The following is a 26,698-nucleotide window of genomic DNA, read 5'->3' as shown; positions in this document are numbered from 1 at the left end:
AGCTTTGGGGGCAATGAGGCCCTTGCAACAAGATATTGGGGTTTGATCTGCAACCTCCCCTATTCCCTTTTTGGAGTGTTCCCCAGCAAAACTAATTCCTAAATAGGGCTCCCATATCTTGTTTAGAGGTACTGAAAAGTTATTGATAATATGTTCAGCTAGATGCCTTAAAACTTGTCATGATTTCAACTTGTTACCTCCAATAGAATTTCATTCTCAGGAGTTTCTCAGCAGTTGTGTTTGGTGTTAATTAAAACTGCCTATTCTTGTGAAACCATAAATGCTTTTACTAAATATTCATTTTCCTGAAAAACTGCTTTATGGAAATGTTTCCATTGCAGTACATAATATAGTAGCAATATAATTTCTTTTTTCTCCAGGAGTTGCTGTCTTTACAACCAGTGGGTGTGAAAGATTACCCAGATATGGTATTAAAACTTGTTGGACTCTCCTGGGTGACAAGAATCTGGGGGCGCAGGGGTGATGATTTTAACAGTGGTTGGGGTTTGCATCAAATCCTGGAAAGCTGCAGTATTCTGTCATGATAGAAATTTTCTATTAAATTGATGTGGTGCTTCTCAAAGACAATGCTTCAAAACTTTCTAGTTCTGTTTTAAAAAGTGGTTGGCATACAGATGCTCTTGCAACAAAAAATCTGCTTGGTTGCAGCATTATGGGTTACGCATTTTAAATATGAACAGTAGGTTGGTCGTTTAAAAAATAACCACCACCCAAATTGTTAGTATCTCTTGCAATATGGTATAAGTCTCTCTCACTGTAACAAGCAGACATGTGCTATTTTAAAAATGTAACTTTAATACCTTGCCCATGATTAAATATGTGAGGTCTTGCAATTAAGGGGTTGAATCCAATGTAGTGCTAAGTAAGTCACTCTGTTAATGCAAGCATTTTGTGTAGATTTGGAGACAACCTGGGGGCAGCGGGTGGGGGAAGTCTGTTGCATAAATCCTTGTGCTAATGGAACGTGTGCATTGGATACCACCCAACCTTTCTACTGAGATTTGTCTATATGCATATTTATGACACAGCCGTGACGAAATGATCTCTGTCTTGAAGCTGGGCTGATGGATATTGGATTATGGAGAACTGATTATTTAATTTTTATACTGCTAAATATATTAAAATATATTTATAAGTGGTGTACAAAAAACTTAAGCAACAACTGACAACTTAAAATACTACAAAAATACACAGTTACATATAAAAATGTTACATTAATATAAAGTTACTAATATATATATGTAAATCAATATCGGTTCCTTTCCTTCCTAACACACCCTCCCTCTCAGCCTCCAGGTTCTCACCTAGGGTCCAAACAAATTCTCAGCTTACCCACAAAAGTATCACAATGAGAAGAGTTCTTGGAAACAGTGAACAACACCCTAGTCTCTTATTCTAGACTTGCTCTTTATGGGCAGGCCCAAGGTGGATGCCCACAGCTGTGTCCCATCCGCTGCATGCTCCACACCCAGTTCCAGGTATAGCAGGCCTTGTTGAGTTTTCCAGAGGGTCCACAGATAGAAAAAGCCCTCCCCCCTCACTCGAAGCTCTTTCTTTGTACTCTGTCCTGTCCTCCTCTTCCAGCTGCTGGAGAAGGTGGACTCTTTAAGAAAAGTACAGTAAACTGAACAGTGTGGTCCTTCTACTTTGAGGAATGCTGTTTAAAGCCTGTTGCAGTATGAGAGAGAGCGCTTCTTCTTAATTATGAGGAAACCGTATAATTCATATTAACATGGCCATTTAATTTTTTAAAATTTTTAATAACAAAGTCTGAATTCTTGGATGAATTGTTCCTCATAACAGAATACTGCTTCTTTGTTTATGAAATGTAGCACAGTTTCTTTTCAATTGTGCTAATCATTGTACCAAGGCAGATGGAAGAGTACTGCCAATCACACACTTGTAAATTGCCTCTGTCCTCTTATTATCCATTATTTAAGGTTGTTTTTTTTCTGATATTCTGCTTGTCAGTGAAGAACTGTTGTATGAATAGCATGCACTTGTGAACTGAAAATATTATAGAACTGTGGGCATTTAACCAACCTGAGTCCTTCATGCATCATGAATAGCGCTTACCTTGATGCAGATGCTTTGTACTCCCCCATGAGTAATACTGAAATGTTGAAAACAGAACAAAGAGGATAATTTGCCTGAGAGGGAGATGCAAGAGAGCACAGAGGCCTTGTTATGTAATGTTGCAATGCTATTTACACTTAGCTGGGAGTGTAGGATAGTATAGGTTTGGGGAATGTCAGGTTGGCAGTGGGCCTGTGATACGTGAGAATTCACCAAAATGAGAGAGATATGAAACTGCAGGACCCTTTTTAGTAGCTTTACCTTCTATACTAATCTCTGCTTCTACAAATATCTGTGTCACCATTCCCTGTATGTGTAGAGGGCCCTCCAAAATATTAATAAGATCAACATTTGCCTTCCTATTAATTATTGTGAAAGAACTGTTTGAACTAATTGCCTCTCAAAGATAAGTATTGTTTTTACTGTCATTTTGCTTTCCAAAGGATTAAATGAGATATCCGGTGTAATGGTAGCACAAAAGAAATTAGTATTTGTGTTGTTTCACTAGTGATTTCTGTTTGTGCAAGCGGTTGCACAAATGCTTCTTTACCGAATAGCACACAATAACGTTATAAACAATGTGCACTAGCAGTTAGTAGTATCTTTCAGAAGTAGAAATCGGCCATTTGATACACCAATTGCAGAAGGTTGAAAACAGGGCTTCCACTAGGGGCAGACAAACCAGGAACAGGGCTTAGACAAAGAGCTGCTAAGCCAAACTGTGTGTTAGTTCACAGCAACACAGTGGCAGCAGGACCAAAGCTCCAGGAATGCACATGTTTGCTTGTTAGCACTAAGCTATGGTTTGGCTTAACATTATGCCTGACTCAAGCTGAAGGCTTGTCTGGGAGAGATAAGCTGCGAGCCTGGATTAGGCATCATGCTGAGCCAAACTTGCAGCAAGACTAGATGAGGAGCAAATCTGTTGTAGTCTGTTCCCAAGGAACCTGCATGCTTGCTTGATAGCACTAAGCCACCGTTTGGCTTAAGCTTATATTTCTTAGCTATCTTAGTTTAATGGAAAGAGATTTATCCTTTAAAAAAAAAATCAACTGCAGCCTGTTTCTGCTAGATCAAAATGAACTGACAGTGGCAATAACATGGCTGGAAAGAAAGTGGCTTTCAGGCGGCCTTTGTTCCTCTTTGCTTCCTGTTGGTCTTCTTTCTCTTCCCACTTTTTAGGTGCAAATGTGCGTGTTGCTCTCTTTTGAAAGGTAAGCAGCAGTCTTGTATGTAGTTACCTAAATCCTTTCCTCGATCACTTTCCAATCTTAACTAAAAACTAATTTCAAAACAAGATATTTTTTAACACTGGTGCTGGTATGGGAGGAATTAATGGGTATGTGTGCGTTACTACTTTGCTGTTTAAATGCCCACTGCGTTGGATTTTAAAAGAACTTAATGCTGAGATTCCCTTTTTTCTTTCAGGTATTTCACGGCCTCGGGCAGATAGTGCTCCGCCCACACCAGTAAATAGATTGAGCATGCCCCAGACTACAGCTGTCAACACAACTCCACCTCACAACCGAAGGCATCGAGCTGTAACTGTAAATAAGCCAATGCTGAAAAACAGCACAGTGAGTATTTACGCTTAGTAAAGCAATGATTTTATATACAGTGGTACCTCGGGTTAAGTACTTAATTCGTTCCGGATTATTTGCCTGATCTTAACCTGAAACTGTTCTTAACCTGAAGCACCACTTTAGCTAATGGGGCCTCCTGCTGCCGCTGCGCCGCTGGAGCCCGATTTCTGTTCTTATCCTGAAGCAAAGTTCTTAACCTGAAGCACTATTTCTGGGTTAGCAGAGTCTGTAACCTGAAGCGTATGTAACCCGAGGTACCACTGTACTTTACGTAAGAGAAGATTGTGTTGTCAGACATGACTGAGTATATGACTTTTCAAAAATTATTCTCTAATTGGATTATTTCCATCTCTCATTCCAATAGGCTAACACCGCTCATGCTTCCAAAGTACAACACCAGCCATCTTCCACTTCTCCACTATCTAGCCCAAACCAGACTAGTTCTGAGCCTCGACCGCTTCCTGCTCCCCACAGGCCAAAAGTCAACAGTATATTGAACCTCTTTGGATCATGGCTATTTGATGCAGCCTTTGTTCACTGTAAGCTTCATAATGGAATTAACAGAGACAGCAGTATGACTGGTAAATATTGCCTTTCCATTCTGTATACTCCCTTCCTCCTTTGCTGGCACTTCCTACCTGCAAGATTAACTTCTCTGGCTAACCAAAACAGAAATCTGACAAAGCAGCATGATTAACTGTTGTCCAATATCATGTTAACCTCTTGCTTTTCTACATAATATAGGAGCTAAAGTAGCTAATTTGTAGTTGGGTCAAATGTTACTGCAGAAACGAAATTTAAGATTTGCCCGCATGTTAGCCTGAAGAATATAATAAAGCCGAAGGAAGCATTAAAAAGTACCACTTTGGGAACAACTTCCCATACTTTGAATCACTTAAAGCAGTTCACTTTAAGTGAATCACTTAAAGCAGGGGTGGCAGGCAAGCATCATAACAGGACCTGCCTGCATTATTTGGTCTTTGTTTAACTTTACTTTTGAGAGATAGTTTAGTTTTCATAAATGGCCCCACAGTGAAGCATGTGCATTCCAGTGGTTGGTCAGATACTTAAACTTCAAGGGTTCTGTAAGTTGTAGCTTTCAAATCTCCCTAACTACTGCACCAATTTCATGTTTTGTTTTCTCATTGTTTTCCTAATTTCCATTTTCGGAGCTATCCCTAGACACATGACAGGTGTTCTCCAACTGAGATAAATGAGTTCATTGCAGCAAATGTGTTGTGTTGGGGTTCTTTGCAGGAAACAAAAAGGCTTGTCATCACGATCATATTATGCCAAAGTTGAATTCCTTGTTGCTCTGCCATGAAATGTTCTATCTGAATAAGATAATTCATAATAGCAAGGACTAGTGGTAAAGGTGGGGTTTCAAGTCTAGCTAGTTTACATAACTTTTGTTAACATCTTACAGCCTGTCTGTTCCCATGTGTGTAGAAAATATATGTCTGTCCTGGTGAATGGCATGTGTAGACCCAAGAAGCTTTTGTGGAGAATGAATTCCAGTATTCCACAGAGCTTGCACAAGGGCAACTCAGTTGCCTTTAGGAAATCAAAGCAAAACCACATATTACATCCTCTAGAGTTGTCTGCTTAACCATATAGATTTAATAGAAATCATATACAACTATGAATTACTAACTATTGGGTTGAAAGAAAAATTACATCTCTAAAATTTCACATGTTGATCTATTATTCTCTCTCTTTTGAGGTCTTGAGGCTTATTTAAAAGGGTTATAAAATGCTTTTGCAAGTGTTTGATCCTATGATGAAAATATAAAACAATTATTGAGTGCAAATCTCAGCATTGCATTAGCCAATATCACTTTAGTTTGCTTTCCTAGTGCTCAGATTATATTGAGAAATCTGGCTTTAGGGAGGCATGTTTACAAGAGTATTGAGAGCCATGTTGTCTTTTCTATGTATTGGCCATTTTTCATTACTTCATCTCCACTTTGTAGTCTTGTATCTCCTTAGTTCTTAGATAAGGGGCTCGGGGCCAGTGGTAGACCCCATGCTTTATTATATGTTTGTTTCAATTCGTATGCCGCTTTTCCATATAAATGTGCCCAGGGCTGCTCACAATATGGCAACAAAAAACCTCCAAATCAATACATCATTCAGTAATACTCTAAATGCAAATTCACTTCCCAAAAAAAAATGACAGCCCAAATGATTCAGCTTGATAATACGGATATTATAATATTTTAAATTCATTATAGAATAAATTATAAATCATGAAAGCAAATAAATTGATACCAGGTACTTAAAACATATAAACCAGAATGATGAACATTTCCAGTAGTTAGTACACGGCAGTGCCAGTAAATAAAGTGCATAATTTTTTTTTCTATAGAGTGCACATTGTACCTAGCAGCTTGGTCATATTCTCTTAAAGTGCACAAAGATCACCTCTCATTCATCCCTGCAGGGAGCCACAATTTTGTTGACAACAGATGGCTTCAGTCACCTCTTTTAGTCTGGCTTCTCACCCCAAACTGTCATTAAAACCATCAGAAAAGCACAGAAATTTAGACTGTGTATATGAAGCACACCTCTTACTTGGGGGGGCACACCCAGCATTCCTCCCTTTCCTGTCCGAAAGAATGAGATCTGTAACTAACAAAACACCCACTGCCTTCTGAGGCTTCCCAAACTTCTGGCTTCATTTAAAACAAAACAACATAGGGGTATATACTGCTGTGATGCCCAAAGGGAGACTTGTGACCTTCCAAGGCCCCCCTAAATTTGTCCATTAAAAAAGCTTTTTTTAAAAAAAATAACAGACCAATTCCACAGTCCCCTGCTGTGATTCTGTAATGCCAATTTTGAGGGGAGAACTTCCCAAGACCATAATAATAATAATATATTTTAAAAAATTGTCCACAGCCACTCCTACACTTTGGTCACACACACTTTTGGACTTTGTCCATGCCATCTCCCTTTATAATTGAAACATTACTTTGTTCCAATATTTTGATCTAGTGAGAGTTTTGTGTCTTTCCCCCCTGCAGAATTGTAGTGGAAAACTTGAGTGCTTCATCACTTTGCAGTGTTACCTGTCTACCCATTGGCATAATCACGTACTATTTGGAATAAGCTTTCCCCCTTCAGTGTAGCCACTATTTTATTTTATTTTATTTTATTTATTTTATTTTCTTATTTTATTTTATTTTATTGCTTCAAGGATTCTTTGTCATTTGACCCTTCAGCAGTAGACTAGAAAATGAATCATGCATTGATGAAAAAAAATTCCCTGATGTTGATGTCTTTTTGTAACCCTTGCATCTGAATAGACAAGCTGTTGTGGCCAATGCAAAGCAAGCAGTTGCTTAAAAGAAGCATTGGTCTTTTGCTGTAGCAGGTGTAGAAGGGCAATTCAAAACACCTCCACAGTAGAATATGGAAGGTACCTGTTGACAGCAGCTACAGATTGCAGAACCCTTGAAGAAACAGAGGAAGAGCCCTCACTTTCTATCTGAATTCTCATATTCTTAAGGGTTGCAGGGAACCCTTTGATAGAATGCAGAGAAACTAGGTGGCCATTCACACAATATTTGATGCCAGGTGGGATAGGGTGGGGTCTGGGGGAGAAAAGCTGTGACCCAGATGTTGGAATGTAATTCCCATCATCCCTGCCTTATAGACATGCTGGTTGGGGGCTGATAGGAGTTAGAATCCAACAATTTCCATCCATGTGGGAACTGCTTTGTACAAAGTTATTTGGGATTCATTTAAAACAAGCAATGGGTTGTAGCAGGCTAAGTTTTACTCATAGAAGAACCATTGAAATCAATGGACCTAAATTAGCTATGTCTATTAATTTCTGAACAGGGCTAACATTGAATTCAACTCAACACCTCCCCACTCCCACATGAATCCCTTTTCATGATTGGTGACACTACAATGGGAAAAAAATCTTCCAATGCCATCTGCAAAGCCAAGCAAGGCACTTGGCTGTTTTTAGAAACTAGCAGGCTGAAACAACGAGTTTCTAAGATTATTTGCAATCTTCTAGCTTTCCCTTTTGCACAAAGTGAGGATAAGCCTGAGTTCCATTCTACCCTGTACTTCTTTTGACTAAAAGGAAATGATTGGGCCATCTTGAAGGTCTTCCTGTATGGAAATTTCAGATAAGTAATGTGTGGGATGATCAGACAGTGGTGAGCTGGTTACTTGTATTTTTTTCTCCTCCACCCCCAATGATTTCCTTCTAGTGCAGATTTTCAGCTGGTGGTATATGAAATAAAGCAAAATACTGCCTGAATTGTGAAGGGGCAATATTTCTACAAATATTGAATGTACATTAATATAGATACCTAACCCTTACAGCAGTATATTTTTTCTAACTTTTGTTCATTGTTCTGCATGAAATCATAATTTTAGACCCTGATGCTAATTTCCTGTGTGTTTAACAAGCCTACTAGATCATAAGCTTTGAATCAGTTTTTCAAAAACCTAAAAAGCTGCTTAACTTGTTGTTACAGTTTCACCATCTTTAAAGTATTTTATAACTACTGCTGTCCTTTGATTTGTTTCCATTTTATTTCTATTATCTTGCAGCATCTTTTATCCAAATTCTTCTTTCTTATAAATCTTGTAAGTAGGAACTAGTAGCTTCTCTTTAATTGCAGTCATTTTTTTCTTTTTTCCATAATCCCATTTTTTTTTATTTTTATCATCATCATCCCTTGTAGCTTTTGCTCTTTACATGGGAAAGACAAATAACTGTGTGTGGCTTTTTAAATGGGGAAGATTGTTGGCAAAAGCAAATTAATCTGCCTGAGTCAGTCCCATCATTTTCTGTACTCTAGTCTGTGATCATGTCATGAATTTAAGGACTTTGCACTAACCGTATTTTTTTCTTAAAGCTTATTTTTATACAGAACTAGTATTTTGATTTGTATGCATTTTGCATGTAGTTTCCCCCCCTAATTATAATAATTTGCTGGGTAGTTTATTCAGGACAAAAATGGCTCATGGGAAGACGCATAAAGATTTGGGCTTAGCTTTATAAAAAAAAGATTTTTTTATTTTAAAAAAAATCAGTGAAGAATTAAAAACAAACAAACAATACATCTGACCTTGGCATGCTTCTAAATTCTCAATCTGTAAAATTTGTAACATCCAACAAAATCATGAGCAGAGCTTCTGTTTGTAAGACTAGCTGATTTAGGCTGCAATCCTATGCACACTTACTTGCGAGCAAGTCTGATTTGAATTCAGCGAGACTTCCTTTTGAGTAAACATGCTTGGGATCAGACTGCAAATGACTTGTGCCCGGAGTTCCCTTTATAGCGTAGGCTTGTTCTTACTTAGTTGCTTTAGGATTGGTGGAATTAAGTCTCTTGAATGTCGATCCAATTTTATAATTCACCTTCTCTAGAAATTTCAAAGCAGCTTTCAGAAATCGGGCAAACCACTATGGAAATGACATTCTTCTTGACCACTTCCTCCTATCTGGCTGACAATGAGAATTTTTTTGTATAGGGCATCACTGACAATATAGGATTATAAATGTATGAAACTAGACTTTTGTTGAGGAAAAGATAGTCAGAGCTTCCGGGTGGATTTTAAAATAAATTGATTGTGTCTTGTCTTTAACCCAAAGAGATTCAGGCCAGGCTTCTACATATGCGCAGGAGCTTCCATCCTTGCTCTTAGCTTCTGAGGTTCCACCTTTCCACCATCACCCCTCATGCTTCTCACAAAAAGGAATCCAGAAGGTGGTAGGGCTATGGAGCAGTCTCTGATAGAGCGTGAAGATCTGTAGACCAAAAGAGGGCATCTTTATATGAAAGTGGAGGGCACCGGCATTTTCTGTAGGGCTGTGGATCCTAACCCTTCTTCCTGAATAGCACACCCTGCTCATTGGTGATTGTCCCTTTTAGGGTTTTTTTGTTTTTGTTTTAAGCAGCGTGAGAGGGAAAAGTTCTGAAGTCAACCACCCATTATTTTCTTTTCCCAAACACTGTTTTCGTTATAATTTGGCCTATGCCTTAAACTCACGAAATTGCAGTCTTAGTTTCTGTAGCACAGATGGTACCTAGAGTTAGCTTCGTGGCGGTGTCAAAAGATGAAGGGAGATCACTAGGGCATTAAGATCGATTTGTGCTATTGAAAGCGTAGAACTAGCTTTTCGAATGGCAAAGAATTTATGGAGCAGGCTAGGAAAATGAGTGGCCTAGACCTGAAAAAATTATTAGGGACTCTATTGAGGGACCTCCTTGTTTAATGCATGTCGCTGGGAATGTGAATGGAGTCGAGGCTTCTGTGCTTGGCAGCATGGATTGTGCAGCATAGAATACTGTGGGAAGAGATGATTACACTTGTGCGTGGAGATTAAAGGGATAAAATTTCTCACTTCTTACTGAAGTAGTCAAATGATCCCTAAATGCTTTATAAACAGAGGCGGCAACTCAAATGCAATGAACTAGTGGCTTTTATGATGACTACATTTTACTTGATCTTTGTGTCCCAGATCCCATGAGCCTATTGAGTATGTTGACCAATACAATGAAACGCTGTGCTTCTCGTTTTGTTTTAGCTATAGCAACACAAGCTAGTGTGGAGTTTCGCCGGAAAGGATCACAAATGTCTGCAGACGCTATGACATCCAATCCCATGTTTGATGCAGGCGAGTTTTCAGACAACTATGAATCGGGCAGAGCAGAGGCATGTGGAACACTTTGTAGGATATTTTGTAGCAAAAAGACTGGGGAGGATATACTGCCAGCCTACTTATCCCGGTAATTATTTAATCTTAATTATCTTCTCAGAAGCCCTGTTCAGGGGAACTGTTCCCGCAGTCTGTCAGCGCATGACATCTGCCAATTAGCTCCGCCCTTGACATCCCACACTTGAGATAGCTTGGCTCTTGGCATTTGTGCATACAGGAAGTACATCTGCAGGGCGACAGTACTTGCCAAAGGCTCTCTCCTTGCAGAAGTTTGCATTGTACTTGCAGATGCCAGAGGACAAGGCTAGCAGGGATGTATGATGATGTGGGCAGAGCCAGTTGGCACGGCCCTCCTTGCTCATGGATTGAACACATGAGCAGTTCACCTGAGTAGGGCTCAAATGTGCTGCTGAGTATCTGTGTTAGATAAGAGGGGGTTCTACAACTTTAGAGGGACGTGGGTGGCGCTGTGGGTAAAACCTCAGCGCCTAGGACTTGCCAGTTGTATGGTCAGCAGTTCGAATCCCCGCGGCGGGGTGAGCTCCCATCGTTCGGTCCCAGCTCCTGCCCACCTAGCAGTTCGAAAGCACCTCTAAGTGCAAGTAGATAAATAGGTACCGCTTTCTAGCGGGAAGGTAAACGGCGTTTCCGTGTGCTGCGCTGGTGCTGGCTCGCCAGAGCAGCTTCGTCACGCTGGCCACGTGACCCGGAAGTGTCTCCGGACAGCGCTGGCCCCGGCCTCTTAAGTGAGATGGGCGTGCAACCCCAGAGTAGGTCACGACTGGCCCGTACGGGCAGGGGTACCTTTACCTTTACAACTTTTGAAAGCTCCTTTGTGCCCAAATATTCAGGGTTGTATCAGTCCTAAGTAGGAGACCCATTGAAATTAATGAGTCTCCCCAGTTTAGAGCGAATAAATAAAACAAATCTGGCCAATCGTATGTTTGTAGGATAAGTTACTGTCCTTGCCATTTAGATATAATCAGTCAAAGGGGCTGAATAGAAGAGGTTACTTCACAGGTTCCATTTTTCCCCCAAGGTGATGAAAATACAGTGTTTCACCCACAATGCGCTTTTTTTCTACCTATGGTAGAACTTTAATATGCTGAATGTATACTTGGAAACTTTTAATATAAGGGAAATGGAGCAAATAGAAACACCTTGATCATTATGTTTCAACAGCTGTATTGGACAGTGGAAGAGAGTGGGTACAATGCGGCTCATCATGATAATTGCCTTTATCTTTATATGCATTTAAATACAGAAGCCCATGTTCATTTTTTTTATGTCACGTGGAGAGAAAGTTCAACTAAAATCAAGCAATGCATCCTTTATTTGAAACATTAAAATGTTGGGTACAGCTGTGGTATGGGTGACACTAGTAAGACAGAACTTCATATTGAGCTTTCTTCCTATTTTCCATGTAATTTTGAGCATAATGCTGCGGCATCATATTGTGTATTTCCCCCCGTTCCGTATCGCATGGAATACTATGTTTGGGTAACTGTGTTTCAGAAAGAATATTGTAGAACTGGAAAAGGTGCAACCAAAATAATCAGAGGGCTGGAGCAATTCCCCTGTGAGGAAAGCTCAGAGTGTTTGGACCTTTTCAATTAAGGAAATTTCTTCGATGTCTGAAGATTATTTACACTACTCCAAAATGTTAGAGAGATTCCCATTATACCCCTGAGAACTGAATGACATTTTGGTACAGAATAAGTAATCAAAATGTCTAAAGGACATTAATTGTGCTGTTCAGCCTGTGTCTTTGCTTAAACAGACAAGGTGACAGATATTGTTATATCCACCTGAAAATGCTTCTGTGCTTCTGACCCAGTCCCAATAGCATTGGATTACAAATGTTTTCTTTCTTACAACTCATTAAGCCTGTCTTTCTCTGCCAGATTTTACATGCTTTTAATTCAGGGTTTGCAGATAGCGGATTCCGTTTGCCATCCGGTGCTGGCTAGCGTTATTCTAAACTCTCCTGCATTATTCTGCTGTGACCTGAAAGGGATTGATGTCTTAGTTCCATACTTTATTTCAGCCATGGAAACTATATTACCTGACAGGTAATTATATATATATAATTTCATTTTTCTGTTTTGTCTTAGTAAGTGAGAGAGAGTGAGTGAGAGAGCCTGTCTACGTGGCCTTAAGAAATTGTCTAATGTCAGTTTGCTTTTATGTGTTCCCACTTTCTGCTTCATTGACCATGCTGTGAGCGTTCCTATTTTCAAGAAATAGACAGGTAGCCTTGGGAATCAGATTAGCTTTAAGCCATACAAGTGCTGCAACAGACCACATGCATCTTGCCCATGTAACAGTGCAAAGCTCTGAAACATATTCAGATTCTGAGGGAATGTTAACTGTTTTAATTCCAAGTTGGGGTTCTTGCTTTTTAGCTTTAGGCATAAGTACTGCAATCCCCTATGTTGCTTTCTGCTTATGAATTCTTACAATAAAGTGAACACACTGGGCTCTACCAGGACATCAGAAAACCCTGATGCACACACTGACTGTTTATGACATAGGTGAAATTTGCGCAGAAGCTGCTGTCCTTTAAAATAGGGTGGTTTTTGCTTTGAAATTGAATGTGTTTTTTGTCTTCAGGGAACTGTCAAAATTTAAAACATTCGTGAATCCTACAGAATTAAGAAGAGCCTCTATCAATATCTTACTCTCCTTGTTGCCACTTCCCCATCATTTTGGAACCATAAAATCAGAGGTAATGAATTAGTTTTTCAGTGACAATTTATATAGTTTTAACTTGGGCATAATGTATGCTTGTACTTTCAAATCAACAGTTAGGATGAATTACTTCTGCAATGATGTTGATTTTTTTAAAACTTCACTGCTGTTGTATAGAAAAAAAGAAAGAAATTCACAGAATGGGTAATTATTTGTGGTCTTAACATAAGAGTTCTTGCAGCAGTGAACATATGCTTACAAAGGAACATTTCAGGATTTGAAAAAGTGTATATTACACTGTTACAGTCATTTCTAGTAGAGAGCAGATATGACTGGCAGTGACACTACAATAGGACTCAGGCTAAAATCTATGTTTGTTGGGCATAAATCAGGTTTGTTGAGTGAGAAAATTGTGTTATACGTCATTGATTTGCTGGTTTCATTTTGCTAGAGTTGAATCAAGTCCAATTTTGCAGCCTGTTTAAGGGCTCCATTTAGCATTCTTCCTGTGTCAAGTTTTTCGCTTCATTTCTTTTTTGAGTGGGGCATATATTAGAAAAATTAGATGGCACTAAAGTAGATATTTGTTAAATTTGTAAAGGGTCACTAAGAATACATGGTAGTACTGCTAGTGCTAATTCATGCATATGACTACAACGATTATAAAAACCATTTATTATTTTTCAGGTTGTTCTGGAAGGAAAATTCAGCAACGATGAGAGCTCATCCTATGATAAACCAGTAACTTTCCTTTCCTTGAAACTGAGGCTTGTGAATATACTAATAGGAGCACTGCAGACAGAAACGGATCCCAACAACACACAGATGATACTAGGTTGGTGTTTCTACTTGATCTGTGGGATGTGCATTTGAAAATGTGCATGCCCTTGGTAGTTTATAGTTTACAGTAGCCTTACCTGAGTGGTGTCACATTCCAGTGGCAGGAGGCAGAATTTACGAGCGCAGAGAGAAAAACCGCAGCCAACCAAAGCTTCCATGGTTGAAGGAAACAGCAGAATGCATCATAGTGGGGCAAGCCATGGAACTGATTAAGAGGCAGATACAGTAACAAGTGGCCAGGAAGCGGAGAGGGGAATGGCCTGGATGTGGCGTCACTCCCTGAGAATAATCCAGACCAAGAGAGTGCCACAAATATTGGAGTTGGTACCAAACAGTGCTACACGATTAGCTCTTCTGGATCATGTTATTCCTGGGATCAGAATAATATTCAAGGATTTTGCCCTTAACCTCCAAGGGGGTGCTCTTCATGTAAATGTTCTAGCCCTACAATAATTTAGCAAGTATTTTAGCAATGACTCCTGTCAGTGTAAGGATCATTGCTATGTGAAAAAGAAGAAAAAATCAAAAGACATGTGTAGAAGATATTGCATGTTCTGCAGCGGGGGCAGAACTCTCGGCACTTTTGGATAATGGCTTTGCAAACATATTACTGAGCCGAGGGAATAATTTGGCTTATGGTATGGTATTGGTAGGGACGCAGGTGGTGCTGTGGGTTAAACCACAGAGCCTAGGACTTGCTGATCAGAAGGTTGGTGGTTCGAATTCCCGCGACAGGGTGAGCTCCCGTTGCTTGGTCCCTGCTCCTGCCAACCTAACAGTTTGAAAGCACGTCAAAATGCAAGTAGATAAATAGGTATCGCTCTGGCGGGAAGGTAAACGGCGTTTCCGTGCGCTGCTCAGGTTCACCAGAAGCGGCTTAGTCATGCTGGCCACATGACCTGGAAGCTGTACGCTGGCTCCCTTGGCCAATAAAGCGAGATGCGAGCCACAACCCCAGAGTCGTCCGCGACTGGACCTAATGGTCAGGGGTCCCTTTACCTTCACGTTATGGTATTGGTATGGTGGCCGGGGACAAGTTCTAGACCCAATAGCATTCTAGTTCAGCCTTGTTTTACAAGGCTCACCTGTTTTGCCTTTAAAACTGAACACCACATTTTTCTGAGAACTCTATAGTTTTAGCTCTCTTTGATTACGTTCCTGTGTTAATGTATGCCATTCTCTGTCTCTTTTGTTTTATCTAGTTCTGTATTTCTGGGGAAATCTTCAATGCTGCCTTTTGCTTTTGGCTTATAATGTTCATATAAATTATATCACTGGGTTAAATTCAAAGCATATAGATAGGTTTGCAACTTCTGCTGTAACATTCTGCATTATAATTTGCATTCTCCAGGTGCCATCCTTATATAGGCAGGAAGGCACCATCCATACACAAAAGGGAGGTATCAACAGGCTTATTGCAGCTGTTCACCCCTAAAAAAACCACAAACCCTTAAGGAGGAACTCTGAAACAGCTCAATGAAGACTGAACATGCTCAGAGCAAGCAGAAGTAAAATGTGGGGGTGGAATGGAGTATCTTAGAGGGCATGGGTAGAGGACCGGAATACTAAACTGGTGCATCCCATTCTGCAATATTTTGTTTTAGGACTGCTTTGTATCATTAGATTTTTTTTTCTTTCCTTATGCTCTAAATTTGTAGTAGCACATAAATGTATGATCTTTTCAGAACATTCCCTCTGGGCTTTCACTGCAGTGACTTATTTTTAATGCAATCTGAATAAGAATTTTAGTGGAGTTTTTGCAGAACACTCTGGCCTTCATCTTAAAGGTAGTGAGACCTCAAAGGAATTGAAGGGGTGATGACTGCAATAAGTCATACTCAGCGGGTTTATTCTAACACTGGATTACATCCAAAAGTGTCTCTTCATCAGCTAAGGTGGATTTTAAGTAATTGGAAAGGAAGTTTTATAGAAATTTAGTTGAATGCAAGTTTGTTTAGGGCCAGATTCAACTACTTGGTTCCATAAGTGGAAGCCAGCACAAGGTCTCCCTCTCTCCTCCCCTGCAGCCCTCCCTCCCCCAAGCCTCTCCCAAATCCATTCTAGGAGGTTGGGAGAATAGAACTGATGGGACGATCTCCTTAGTGCTACATTTTATTCTACCCATAGACTTGTATTATGACATAAAATTTGGATCATGATTGTTAGCTATCCTAGATCAGTATCCAGTTAATGCATCCTGTTAGCGGATGGATTTCCACTTGTGCAATGGGACCTTCCCCCTTCCTCTCTTGCCTGCAGCCTGTAGGATTGGGGAAAACTGTAGAACAGTTTTAGCTAAGGTTGGTGAGGTGGGGGGCTCCACTACACATGGAGAAATCCTTGTGCTGATTGACCATGACTTACTACTGCTTTGCATACAACCCCAAGTGTTAGGTATACCTATATTATTTTTAACCCACTTACAAAAATGTTAAGATGATAAAATGTGAAACAGTAGTAGTGTAGAAACAGCAAAATATAATTTGAAGGTGGGGGACCTGAGACCTTTTATTTTCCTAGCAGATTTCCACTGAGCTTCTCCTTGGAATGGGATTCGTCAAACTTTGAAATTTCTTTCCAAGTTGTTATTTACTGTTTCCAAAAACAGGGAGCATATCCTTCCTTTTGCAGGGTGGGGATGGGTGTTACTTGATGGATTTTCACAAAAAGATGAGGTGGGTGTCCATCTGGCCAGTACTACTAAAATACCAATTTGCTAGATGAAACAGAATTTTACCAAAATTTGAGGTAATTCTCACAAAATTCAAAGCAGAGTGTTCGCACGTATATCATTGCCCTTGGATATATTGGTATAAGGGGTGTGTTTTAAAAAAATTGTACATACTTTAGATATAAAATTCTATCATTTTAAACTCTACAGGTGCAATGCTGAACATCGTGCAAGATTCTGCACTCCTAGAAGCCATCGGCTGCCAGATGGAGACGGTAAGATGGGTTGTTTTCCTTGTTTTGGAAAAGGGTGCCAGATTCCTTGTTGGTGTTACATCAGGTTATCGCATAGCCAGAGCACAAAGGAGACCTGACTCACTTGTGAGAGGGTAATCTTCAGCCCTTCAACAGCCTGTTTTCTAACTTGACAGAATGGCGGCGAGAATACTGTCTTGAAGAGCCACAGTCGCACTAACAGCGGCATTAGCACGGCAAGTGGAGGAAGCACAGAGCCCACTACTCCTGACAGTGAGAGACCAGCACAGGCTCTGTTAAGGGATTATGGTAAGGAATTGAACTTCTTAAACATTTGCATTCATGCCCTGGTATGCAGTTCCCATTTTTAAAATGATTTTTTTTTTTTTAATGCTAAGGAGATTTCCATTTGAAATAATGTAGACAGTTTGTAGTCCTTAATAATATAAAAAGCAAGGGAAAGAGTGTAATAGATGCTTTATTATTAACTAGCAAAATCATTATGATGGGTTAGTGAGGAAGGATTATGGGTAGCAGTGAGAATGCTGGGAGCATTCCAACACTTTATTTAGTCAACCCACCAGTTCCCTTGCTGCAGCTTTTCTGTTCCTTCACCTCAATCCCAGGGGCTGCCACCACTGCTTTCTCATTAGACTAAAAGCCTTCAAGATACTGCCTGATAACACAGGATGTAGTTTGGTTTCTCTGAGATGATGCCATTATCCGTGACCTCTTCTGCTCAGCTGCTCCTGTGTCGGAGCACTCTGACCCCATTGCAACTTCAGGGAAGATAAAACTGAATATATCATGTGGTGTCCCAGTTCTTCATTGTTGCTTCAGTTTCATGCACTTTTTATGTTTCCCTCTATCGAGGGCTGATTACGGGAGTGTTGGCTAATTGTTGTATGCCATGTTCTAGCGCTCCAGTTTTGTGCCTGCTACAAATGTGTTAAAAAGCAGTGTCCTGCAATTAAAAACTAAAAATTTGCTACAGAAAGCGGGAGAGCAATACAGTATTTGTTTCATCTGCAGCAGTTTTATACGTCTTTCTTCAGCAGTTGAGTTTAACCTGAAATGTCTGTTGTGACAAGAAATGCTTCTGTTTCACATACTTAACCCAGTTTGCTGTGAGATGCTGCTGTTTTATGGTTTGTCGTATATGTGCCTGGGGTTCATAGTGACTACCCAGCTGTCTGGATTTATACATGTCTGGATTTGATAAACCAAAGAGCTCAGTCAAGTGAGGGTTTGAAGCAACCTTGGTGGGTGAAGGCAGGAGACCTCAGACAATCAACTTCCCAGAAAACACAATAGGAGCCTACATTCAAAGTTTAAAGGGAGGAAATTGGCAAACAGGCAGTTCTCCTTCCTCTACACGGAAGATTCCTCACCGTTTTTACTTGGCAGAAACCTCGCCTTAGGGATACCACCTGTCTCATCTACTTAAATATTTAAATGGCTCACTTGTGCCACTGCCTGTCCTTAACAGGCAGAAAACCTAGCACCCAGATAAAGTACCAGGTAGGTTATTGAAACACAGGCAGTTGAAGGTCCAGGTAGGCTCTTCAGAGTTTCCCACATTGTACCTTTCTTGAAGCAATGCAACATGTAAGCTGTTTTTGAACCCAGTTTGATTTTGAACCAGATGCTGTAATGAAGTGACATCCCCAGTCCATTAATTAAAACCCATACAGGCTGCTTGAAACTGATTATTTGGCTTAGAAATATGGGGATAGTCATGATCAATTGACCCGGTTTTGGACATTCAGCTAAATTGTTGTTGTTTACTACTACTACTACTACTACTACTACTACTACTACTACGTGGTTTTTCACCCAAAGGTCTCCAAGCGACTCACAGCAAAGAAAAATATATAATGCATAATGCAATAGGGAAAAGGAGGGGGGAGAATCAAATAATACATGATTTTCACATCACGAGCTAACGACATGTTAAATGGAAATGAATCCCAGCAGTGTTTTTAAAAAGCAGTGAAGCTTTAGGCAAGGGAAACTTCAGAGTAGAGAAACAGCAGGGTTCTTTCCTAGTCCTTTCCTTGCCCATAATTTATCCGTTGAGGAGGGCAGGGCTTAGTAAAGCCATTTCAGAGAACCAATTTGGAGCAGATAGACAGGATAAAGCTCACTCATTTCTGCTGTAGAGATCCCTCTCCCAGAATTGCTTGGCTTTGCATCAGAACCAGGTCTGTGGATATATAGTTAATGAATATTATTTGTATAGCCCCTTTTCTCTTCAGATCAATTAATACAACCAAACAACATCAACATTCATTTTGGAATTCAGTTCCATTGTGATCCTTTTTTTTTTTTTGTATTTTTGAGCCTAAGCTTATTCTTCCAATAATTTTTTTGAATAAGTTAATTCTAACTATGCAGTTTAGGAAGATCAGTTGTCTAGAATTTTATTGTTCTATCCTGAGGGCAGAATTCACATGCTGTAGCACCACATATTGAATGGACAAAGATAAAGATAATGAATTTCCCTTTCTAAATTTTCATGTAACAAATTTCTGGCTGTAATTAATTGAAATGCTGTATAAAACTGTAACAAATTCGTTTCCACAAGAGATCTGATTTATCAACATTTATAAAGTGACATTTCCCAGCAGTATTTTACAGCATCAGATACTTTGTTTTCAAATATGAAGTTCACTCTGACATATTTAAGTGTCTCTCTTACCAAACAGCAGTGGCCTTAATGTGCATCTGCAGGTGGCAAAACCTGCTGGATTAACATAGGAAAAACAATGTTTTGGAGACATCAGCCTGTGTGTTCCCAAAGATTTCTTTATTAATTTCTCAAAACCAAGCAAAACCCTAAATCAGTAAATAGCTTCTTTAGTTAACATTCATAGTCTAAAGAAGTTACTTAATCTGTGTGGATTGTGAATGTTTTGCTTCCCAAATGGATGTGTTTTCTGTGTGTACTGTAGCTGCTTGAGCTTCTGCCCGATGGACTGCTTTGCTGACTGTTACTAATGCTTAGTTGTTTTCCCTCCCTGTGGTGTGTGGTATTGGGGTTTATATCCTAGCTCTTCATACAGATACAGCTGCCGGACTCCTGATTCGCAGCATTCACCTGGTAACACAAAGACTCAATGCACAGTGGCGGCAGGAAATGAGCATCTCATTAGCTGCACTAGAGCTTCTTTCTGGTTTGGCAAAGGTGAGCACCAGGCAGTTTGTTGGGCTATGGGATTTGGGCTCAGGTTTTCTGTCTCTCCCAGCCACAAGTTCTTACCTGATGATAATTGTAGAGAGTTTTGCCACCTCTTTAGTGAAAAGAACATCTGGCAGAGCTGGCAAAAATAATTTGTTCTGCGCTGAGGAGCCAACTCCTCCCACACAGTGTGTGATTTTCGTTTTTCCTCTTGGAAAAGAAATTGCCCTGGATAAATAATTCAAGGTGAAGAGTATGTTTACTGAAATAAAATAAATGGCTAAAAGACAGCAGGGTTTTTGTCAATCCAGCTAGCTAGAAAGGCACCAAATTCCAGCACTCCTATGTGCCTCTTCTTTCTATATCATCATTTAGCTTTTCAGTTGTGCTTTTACGGCTTCAGAGAGTATTGATTTACATTGTTTCTTAGTTTTGTTGTTATCAACTGCAAGCCTAATTTGAGAGGTTTCCAGCTGAACATCTGCCTTTGCTGCTTGCTTCAGGTGAAGGTTGGTGTTGATTCTTCTGACAGGAAGAGAGCAATTAGCTCTGTGTGCTGTTACATTGTGTACCAGTGCAGTCGTCCAGCTCCTCTCCACTCCAGAGATCTGCACTCCATGATCGTAGCAGCATTTCAGTGTCTGTGTGTCTGGCTCACGGAACATCCAGACATGCTTGATGAAAAGGTGAGTGAAATCGCACTGTTTATCTATTATGTGCAAACCACATTATTTTTCTCTAAACGTTAAAAAAAAGTCCAGAACAGCCGCTCCTCCTTTCACCGGGTATAATAATGTGTTCCCATGTTTTGTTTCTAGTACCAGACTAGAGGCTGTACAACAGAAGTGTAAAATTCAAGTGGGCTAGAGGATCAGATTTCGCCACCCAGCCCTGTTTTCCCCATCACTGTTCACTTGTAAAATACCAATTTTGACAACAACTCATCTACCTTAATTAGACAGTAAAGTTGCGGGGGAAGGTGGGCATAGAAATGGTTCCTGTGAGTCTGTCAAGCTATCTGTTCTTAAATATTTATTAGAGTTAACAGATCACCAAAAAGTCTGACACACACACATACCATGCTATATCCCAGAAGCCACAGACATTTGTATACCCCATTTGTATGTTGGGATACTGCCAGGGAGATAAAGTCCATCATGGCCCCAAGCCATCTGCCGGACGATCCATCGATCTCCCGTAGGCACGCAGTATCAGCAATTAGCGACATGAGTTTCTAGAAAAAAAACTTGCCACATTCTAGAGCTCATGCACACTCTATCAGCAGATAATGCACAGCGAAAGTTGCACGCAGGAGAGCATTATTTACAAGCTTTATTCAGCGTTGATCAGAACAGAGAAAGACTTGACTGCCTGCGTCAGTGTCTCCGACACAGAGAGAGAGAACGAAAGCAAAGACACAACAGAAACATCCTGTGAAAACAGGAAATACGCAGACTCTGTGACTCACAGCCTGCTCCCTTTTAAGGTGGAACGGAAATATCCTAACATTGTATACCCCCAAATCCAGCTATCGTACTTGTCAGTGGCTGCTACTGTGGCATAATGCAGTAGGCACTCTTTTGTTAGCAGAACAGTAGTGTGATAGGGTGCCAAATTGGGAGGCCTAGAGGGTCTAATTTTCTTTTTTAAATTTATATGCTGCCCTCCATCAGAGGACCATAGGGTGGTTTACAGTATAAAAACACAAAATACATGACCTAATAAAGCAATACACCCCTTGCAAAAAAAAAATTTGAGCACAAGTTCTCTGACACTTCTGGTGCACTCTGACCACTCTGATCTCTGCCCTCTCCCTCTTGGAGTTTGAGGCAACACTCCACAGACTTTCTGTTCCATCACTCTCTTCCCCAAATTCACCTACCAGGATGTGTCAAAGAAGGGGCGCGGACCAGCTTACAAAGTCCAGGAACCACGAGTGAAATCCTTTAACAACACAAGGGCTGCATTCCTATAAGCTAGTGTTGGATAGCATCTTGTAGATCGGGGTAGACAACATGGTGCCTTCCAGATGTCATAGAAGAACACTAAATTAAGAATACATGAAAGCAGTGTAAAGTTCTTCCAGAGATTTTAGTCCTCATAAGTACAGTGAATTTGCCAGACAGCTGAACATTATGGCTTTTCTCTATCCCCAGGACTGTTTAAAAGAAGTATTGGAGATTGTGGAACTGGGCATCTCAGGAAGTAAGTCCAGGAACAGTGAACAAGAATTCAAGAACAAAGGAGATAAGGAGCCCAATCCTGCTTCCATGAGGGTGAAGGATGCAGCTGAAGCCACTCTCACATGGTATGGAAAATAGTTCAGTCGGCTGGTGGTAGGAAATTGCTTAACGTAGAAGTGAGAGTCAGGAGTATTAGGAAATGATCTTTCGGAAAAGTGGTTTTCATTTATATAGGTTCTAGGAGTATAAAATGTGTTTACGTTCTCTGTGTGTTAAATGTTGTTTTCTTTACAGATGAGCAGGATTTTATCTGTTTCTGCAATCTTGTTTTGAATCTCACTTGTCTGTTTGTAGTTCTAGCTAACATTACACCATCAGTGTATCTGACGAGATGTCATAGCAATGTGTGAGTGTATTTTTATGCAATATGTATTTTGACTGAGCCATTTTCTTTGGTTTACAGCATCATGCAAATACTTGGAGCATTTCCTTCACCCAGTGGCCCTGCCTCACCTTGCAGCTTGGTGAATGAAATCACATTAATTAAATGCTCCCGTCTTCCTTCCATAAACAAATTCAGCTTCCGCTACTTCGTCTTGGACAACAGCGTCATCCTTGCAATGTTGGAGCAGCCTCTAGGGAATGAGCAAAGTGAGTCTCAGCTGACAATAGGGTGATGGTAAAAATTTGTATGCCGTGTTATCAAGTGTCTACCTGTTTCATTACACTGGTGTCCTGCTCTACAGAACATTGTGGAGTATTATGCAAAGTATTATGTGGAGTATTATGCAAAAGATGCAGGTAGCGCTGTGGGTTAAACCACAGAGCCTAGGTCTTGCCGATCAGAAGGTCGGCAGTTCGAATCCCTGCGACGGGGTGAGCTCCTGTTGCTCAGTCCCTGCTCCTGCCAACCTAGCAGTTCGAAAGCACATCAAGTGCAAGTAGATAAATAGGTACCGCTCCGGCGGGAAGGTAAATGGCGTTTCCATGCGCTGCTCTGGTTCACCACATGATCCAGAAGCTATACGCCGGCTCCCTTGGCCAATAAAGCGAGATGAGCGCCGCAACCCCAGAGTCGGTCACGACTGGACCTAATGGTCAGGGGTCCCTTTATCTTTACCTTTACCTTTATGCAAAATATTAGGAAACTCTGGCACAGTAAAAATTCAGACAGCAAGAATTTTCACATAATCACTGGGTATACAATAATATTTTTTATAATCTATGCAAAATCCAGCTTTCCATTTTCTCCAGATATTTCTCCATTTTCAGTGTCTCACTTTCATAATACTATATAATGTTATCCTCCCCACACACCCCAAAAAGCCCTCTTTTAAAAAAATCCTCCCTGGATAGATTTCTCCATGTAGTGAAGTCTCTGGTATGGAGCTCAGCAGATCAATACCTGAATCTATAGTTGCCTTTTTATTTAAAATATTTATGCTTTGACTTTCTGAAAGCCAGAAACATATCATAAATAAAACTGCAACAGACTAATCAGTAGCAGTCAGCACAGAACGAATAACCAACAAAACACTTGAAATTCAATAACCTGCCGCGAAAGCTATTGGACAGCACAAATTAATAAGTTTAACCCACCTCTGGAATAGAACAGATTTACCTTGCCACCTGAAAACTAATCTGGCAGAATAAAACAGCCCTCTCTATCTGGAAAGCTTGTTCCAGTGTTACATATTCACACTTACCGTATTTTTCGCTCTATAGGACGCACTTTTTCCCCTTCAAAAATGAAGGGGAAATGTGTGTACGTCCTATGGAGCAAAGAAGCCATAGTCCCGCAACCCTCTCCCGGCTGGAGAGGTGACGCGCGGCTATGGCAGGAGCCTCTATAGCCGCGTGTCACCTCTCCAACCGGGAGAGAGCGCGCGGGGCTAAAGAAGCCCTCTGCGACCCTCTCCCAGCTGGAGAGGTGACGTGCGACTATGGCAGCAGCCTCTCCGCTGCGCACCTTTCTGCTTCTCCCCAACCTGCTCTTTGGGGCTGGTGGTGGGCTTCCCCCCGCCAGCCCCAAGGAGCAGATCGAAAGGAACCTGAAGCCTGGAGAGGAGAGGGGTCGGTGCGCACTGACCCCTCTCCAGGCTTCCAAGGTAGCCGCCTGAAGGCGACTGAACGCACCTTAAACGGCAACTTGTTTTAGAGGGGGAAAACAAAAGGAGAAAATTCTCCCCCTCTCTGTGCAACGCCTCCTGCCGCTTCGTTGAAGGGGTGCTGGGCAGAGAGGGGGAAATTTTTTTTTCTTGTTTCCCCCCCTCTAAAACAAGGTGCGTCCTATTGTCCGGTGCGTCCTGTGGTGCGAAAAATACGGTATTTCAGTTGTAACTAAAGTCTAGATGCATACAGTCGGTGTGCTACTGAGACAATCTAAATGATGATCACAGCAAACACTGGAAAAACTCCCTCAAGTCAAGCTCTCTGTTGAATATTCTGTCTCAGTTTGTTGTGCAATTTGAATATGTTATGCAATAGAGTCTGGATTTTCCATGTTTTGCTAACTCGGGTTTTTATTTTGACCATCCTTGCACCAGGAGGTGGGCTATTCGTAATACTTTTGGAGCATCGAAAGCACTTTGCATACAGTGGCCTGGCTCACACATTGCACTAAGCCAAACAATGGCAGCGCAGCAGCAGAACCAACCAGGAAGGAGCAAAGTGGTCACAATCTTCTCTTTGAGAGCCAGCATTCACACTAAGCTATTGTTTGGTTTAGCATGATTTGCAAGCCAGGACATTATCTAGGTAATCTTTTCAACAATCCCAGATATATCAGTGCCCAGATGGGTGGGCGTTGAGATTGAGGGAAAGTGGACTAAGGTCAGCTGTCATGCATGAATTCTTACAAGATCTGAATTGGTTTGATAAAATGAGTCCACCCTTTTGGAGTTGTACTGTAGGCATTCAACCTAGTTAAACACAGTTTTGGTCTGGCTTCTGTTACTTTGACTGAGTAACCGCTTCAGCTGAGCTCTTGTAGCTTGGCTTTGAACACCTGAAATGCTCAATGCAGTTGTTACTGCATCAGGTCATTTTTATTGACCACATTATTGGCCAGCTTAATCTCAACCCCTCCATCCTTTCTTTCACCTGGTCAACTAAGAGAAACTTCCCATGGTGTTTTCAGTTCCAAACTGGTGGCGAAAGAGCCTTCCAATTCTTCTCGCCGGCAATGGCACATTTCTACCCACAGGGGGCAGGATTATTATTCTTACAGATTTGTTTGTTCAGCTTGCATATCTGCAGGTAGTAGGGCTGACCATTTTTCTTTGCTTGCTTACACATATGCACAGTTTCATGTTTAATTTCTCACTTCTGTTATATTCGGATACTTTTTCATGCGTGTGTGTTTCCTTCTTCAGATGACTTTTTCCCTTCCGTCACAATTTTGATCCGTGGGATGTCCGGAAGACACGCCTGGGCCCAACAACTTTGCCTCTTGCCTAGAGGAGCCAAGGCAAATCAAAAGGTCTTTATCAAAGCCCATAGTGAAAACTATGCATAACGTTGCCTCCAAACTGCTGTGAGATATATGCAGAGAAAGTAGTAACGCTATAGTATCCTTGATGAGTTACTAGCTTTTCCACCCTGTTGCTTTTCACACCTCTGAGGTGCCTTCTAGAAGACTACAATATTATTTAGTCAAATGATCAGAGATGGGTACACATGGATGCATGTATATAAATGTACAGTATGCACATGCTATGTGTTGAATGTCCCATTTAACTCAAACATAGATTCATCATATCTAATGGTAGAAATCTACCCTTTGCATGCCTAGCTGTAGCTGGAACCATGCAGTGGGGTTTCGTTTTTGTAACCTGTGTTGCTTAATTGGGAGCTCTGTGTGCCAAAAATATATCAGGCTGTGCAAAATATTGGCATTTAGTGTTTAAATATCTTCAGACATGGGTGTGACGTGTTAATACTTACTCTTGTTTCCTAAAAAGATGGTAAAAGCAGTATTCTTTCTGCATCTGTAGCTTTAAGTATTTTTCTTCTTTGAATTTTGAATTCAGATTTGGGATACATTCTTAGTTAAGGTCCAGGCAGACTCTACCAAAGTCAGATCAGGATCTCTAATTTTGGTATGGAAGAAACCATTCTGGAAGCTACTATAAGTGTTGCTTTAGTTATAACCTAAAAGTACAGCTCAGTCTAACCACCACCCCTGCCCCTTCTCCAAAACTCTTTACACCTGTTTCAGCAATAAACCATTGCTTCAGAAATATCATGCAATATTTGACACATTAAGAAAATTATGACATTGTTCTGTTTCTTGAACAGATGTTTGTCCCAGAGCCTCGTCCTGCACCTAAGAATGATGTTGGACTCAAATACAGCGTGAAACACCGGCCATTTCCTGAGGAAGTAGACAAGATTCCTTTCGTGAAAGCAGACCTGAGCATTCCAGACTTGCATGAAATAGTTACAGAGGAAGTAAGAGACTTGCAATATTCTGATTTCTTACCCCCTGTGTGTTTCGTTCCACAAA

At 40.7% G+C, this 26,698-nt stretch overlaps 1 protein-coding gene across 4 annotated transcripts in view; it reads left to right on the top strand.

The window, feature by feature from the left end:
* Positions 1 to 26,698, top strand: part of RALGAPB (Ral GTPase activating protein non-catalytic subunit beta) — a 59,273-nt gene that overhangs the window by 20,274 nt on the left and 12,301 nt on the right. Inside the window, exons 8-22 of one of the 4 annotated variants that reach the window (XM_083508363.1) lie at positions 3,526 to 3,674; positions 4,045 to 4,261; positions 8,256 to 8,291; positions 10,240 to 10,441; positions 12,276 to 12,443; positions 12,985 to 13,099; positions 13,750 to 13,897; positions 16,784 to 16,848; positions 17,004 to 17,136; positions 19,893 to 20,014; positions 20,512 to 20,694; positions 22,165 to 22,316; positions 22,655 to 22,842; positions 25,566 to 25,672; positions 26,491 to 26,643. In XM_083508363.1, the coding sequence (XP_083364489.1) occupies positions 3,526 to 3,674; positions 4,045 to 4,261; positions 8,256 to 8,291; positions 10,240 to 10,441; positions 12,276 to 12,443; positions 12,985 to 13,099; positions 13,750 to 13,897; positions 16,784 to 16,848; positions 17,004 to 17,136; positions 19,893 to 20,014; positions 20,512 to 20,694; positions 22,165 to 22,316; positions 22,655 to 22,842; positions 25,566 to 25,672; positions 26,491 to 26,643 (2,138 nt within the window). Of the gene's footprint in view, positions 1 to 3,525; positions 3,675 to 4,044; positions 4,262 to 8,255; positions 8,292 to 10,239; positions 10,442 to 12,275; positions 12,444 to 12,984; positions 13,100 to 13,749; positions 13,898 to 16,783; positions 16,849 to 17,003; positions 17,137 to 19,880; positions 20,015 to 20,511; positions 20,695 to 22,164; positions 22,317 to 22,654; positions 22,843 to 25,565; positions 25,673 to 26,490; positions 26,644 to 26,698 lie in introns of all 4 variants that reach the window. The other 3 variants (XM_083508362.1, XM_083508365.1, XM_083508364.1) reach the window with 3 other exon arrangements.

Source organism: Podarcis liolepis (assembly GCF_965112155.1).
Source record: "Podarcis liolepis genome assembly, chromosome: 6".
NCBI lineage: Eukaryota > Metazoa > Chordata > Lepidosauria > Squamata > Lacertidae > Podarcis > Podarcis liolepis.
The sequence above is the reverse complement of the archived record's forward strand: the minus strand, read 5'-3'. Positions and strand labels throughout refer to the sequence as shown.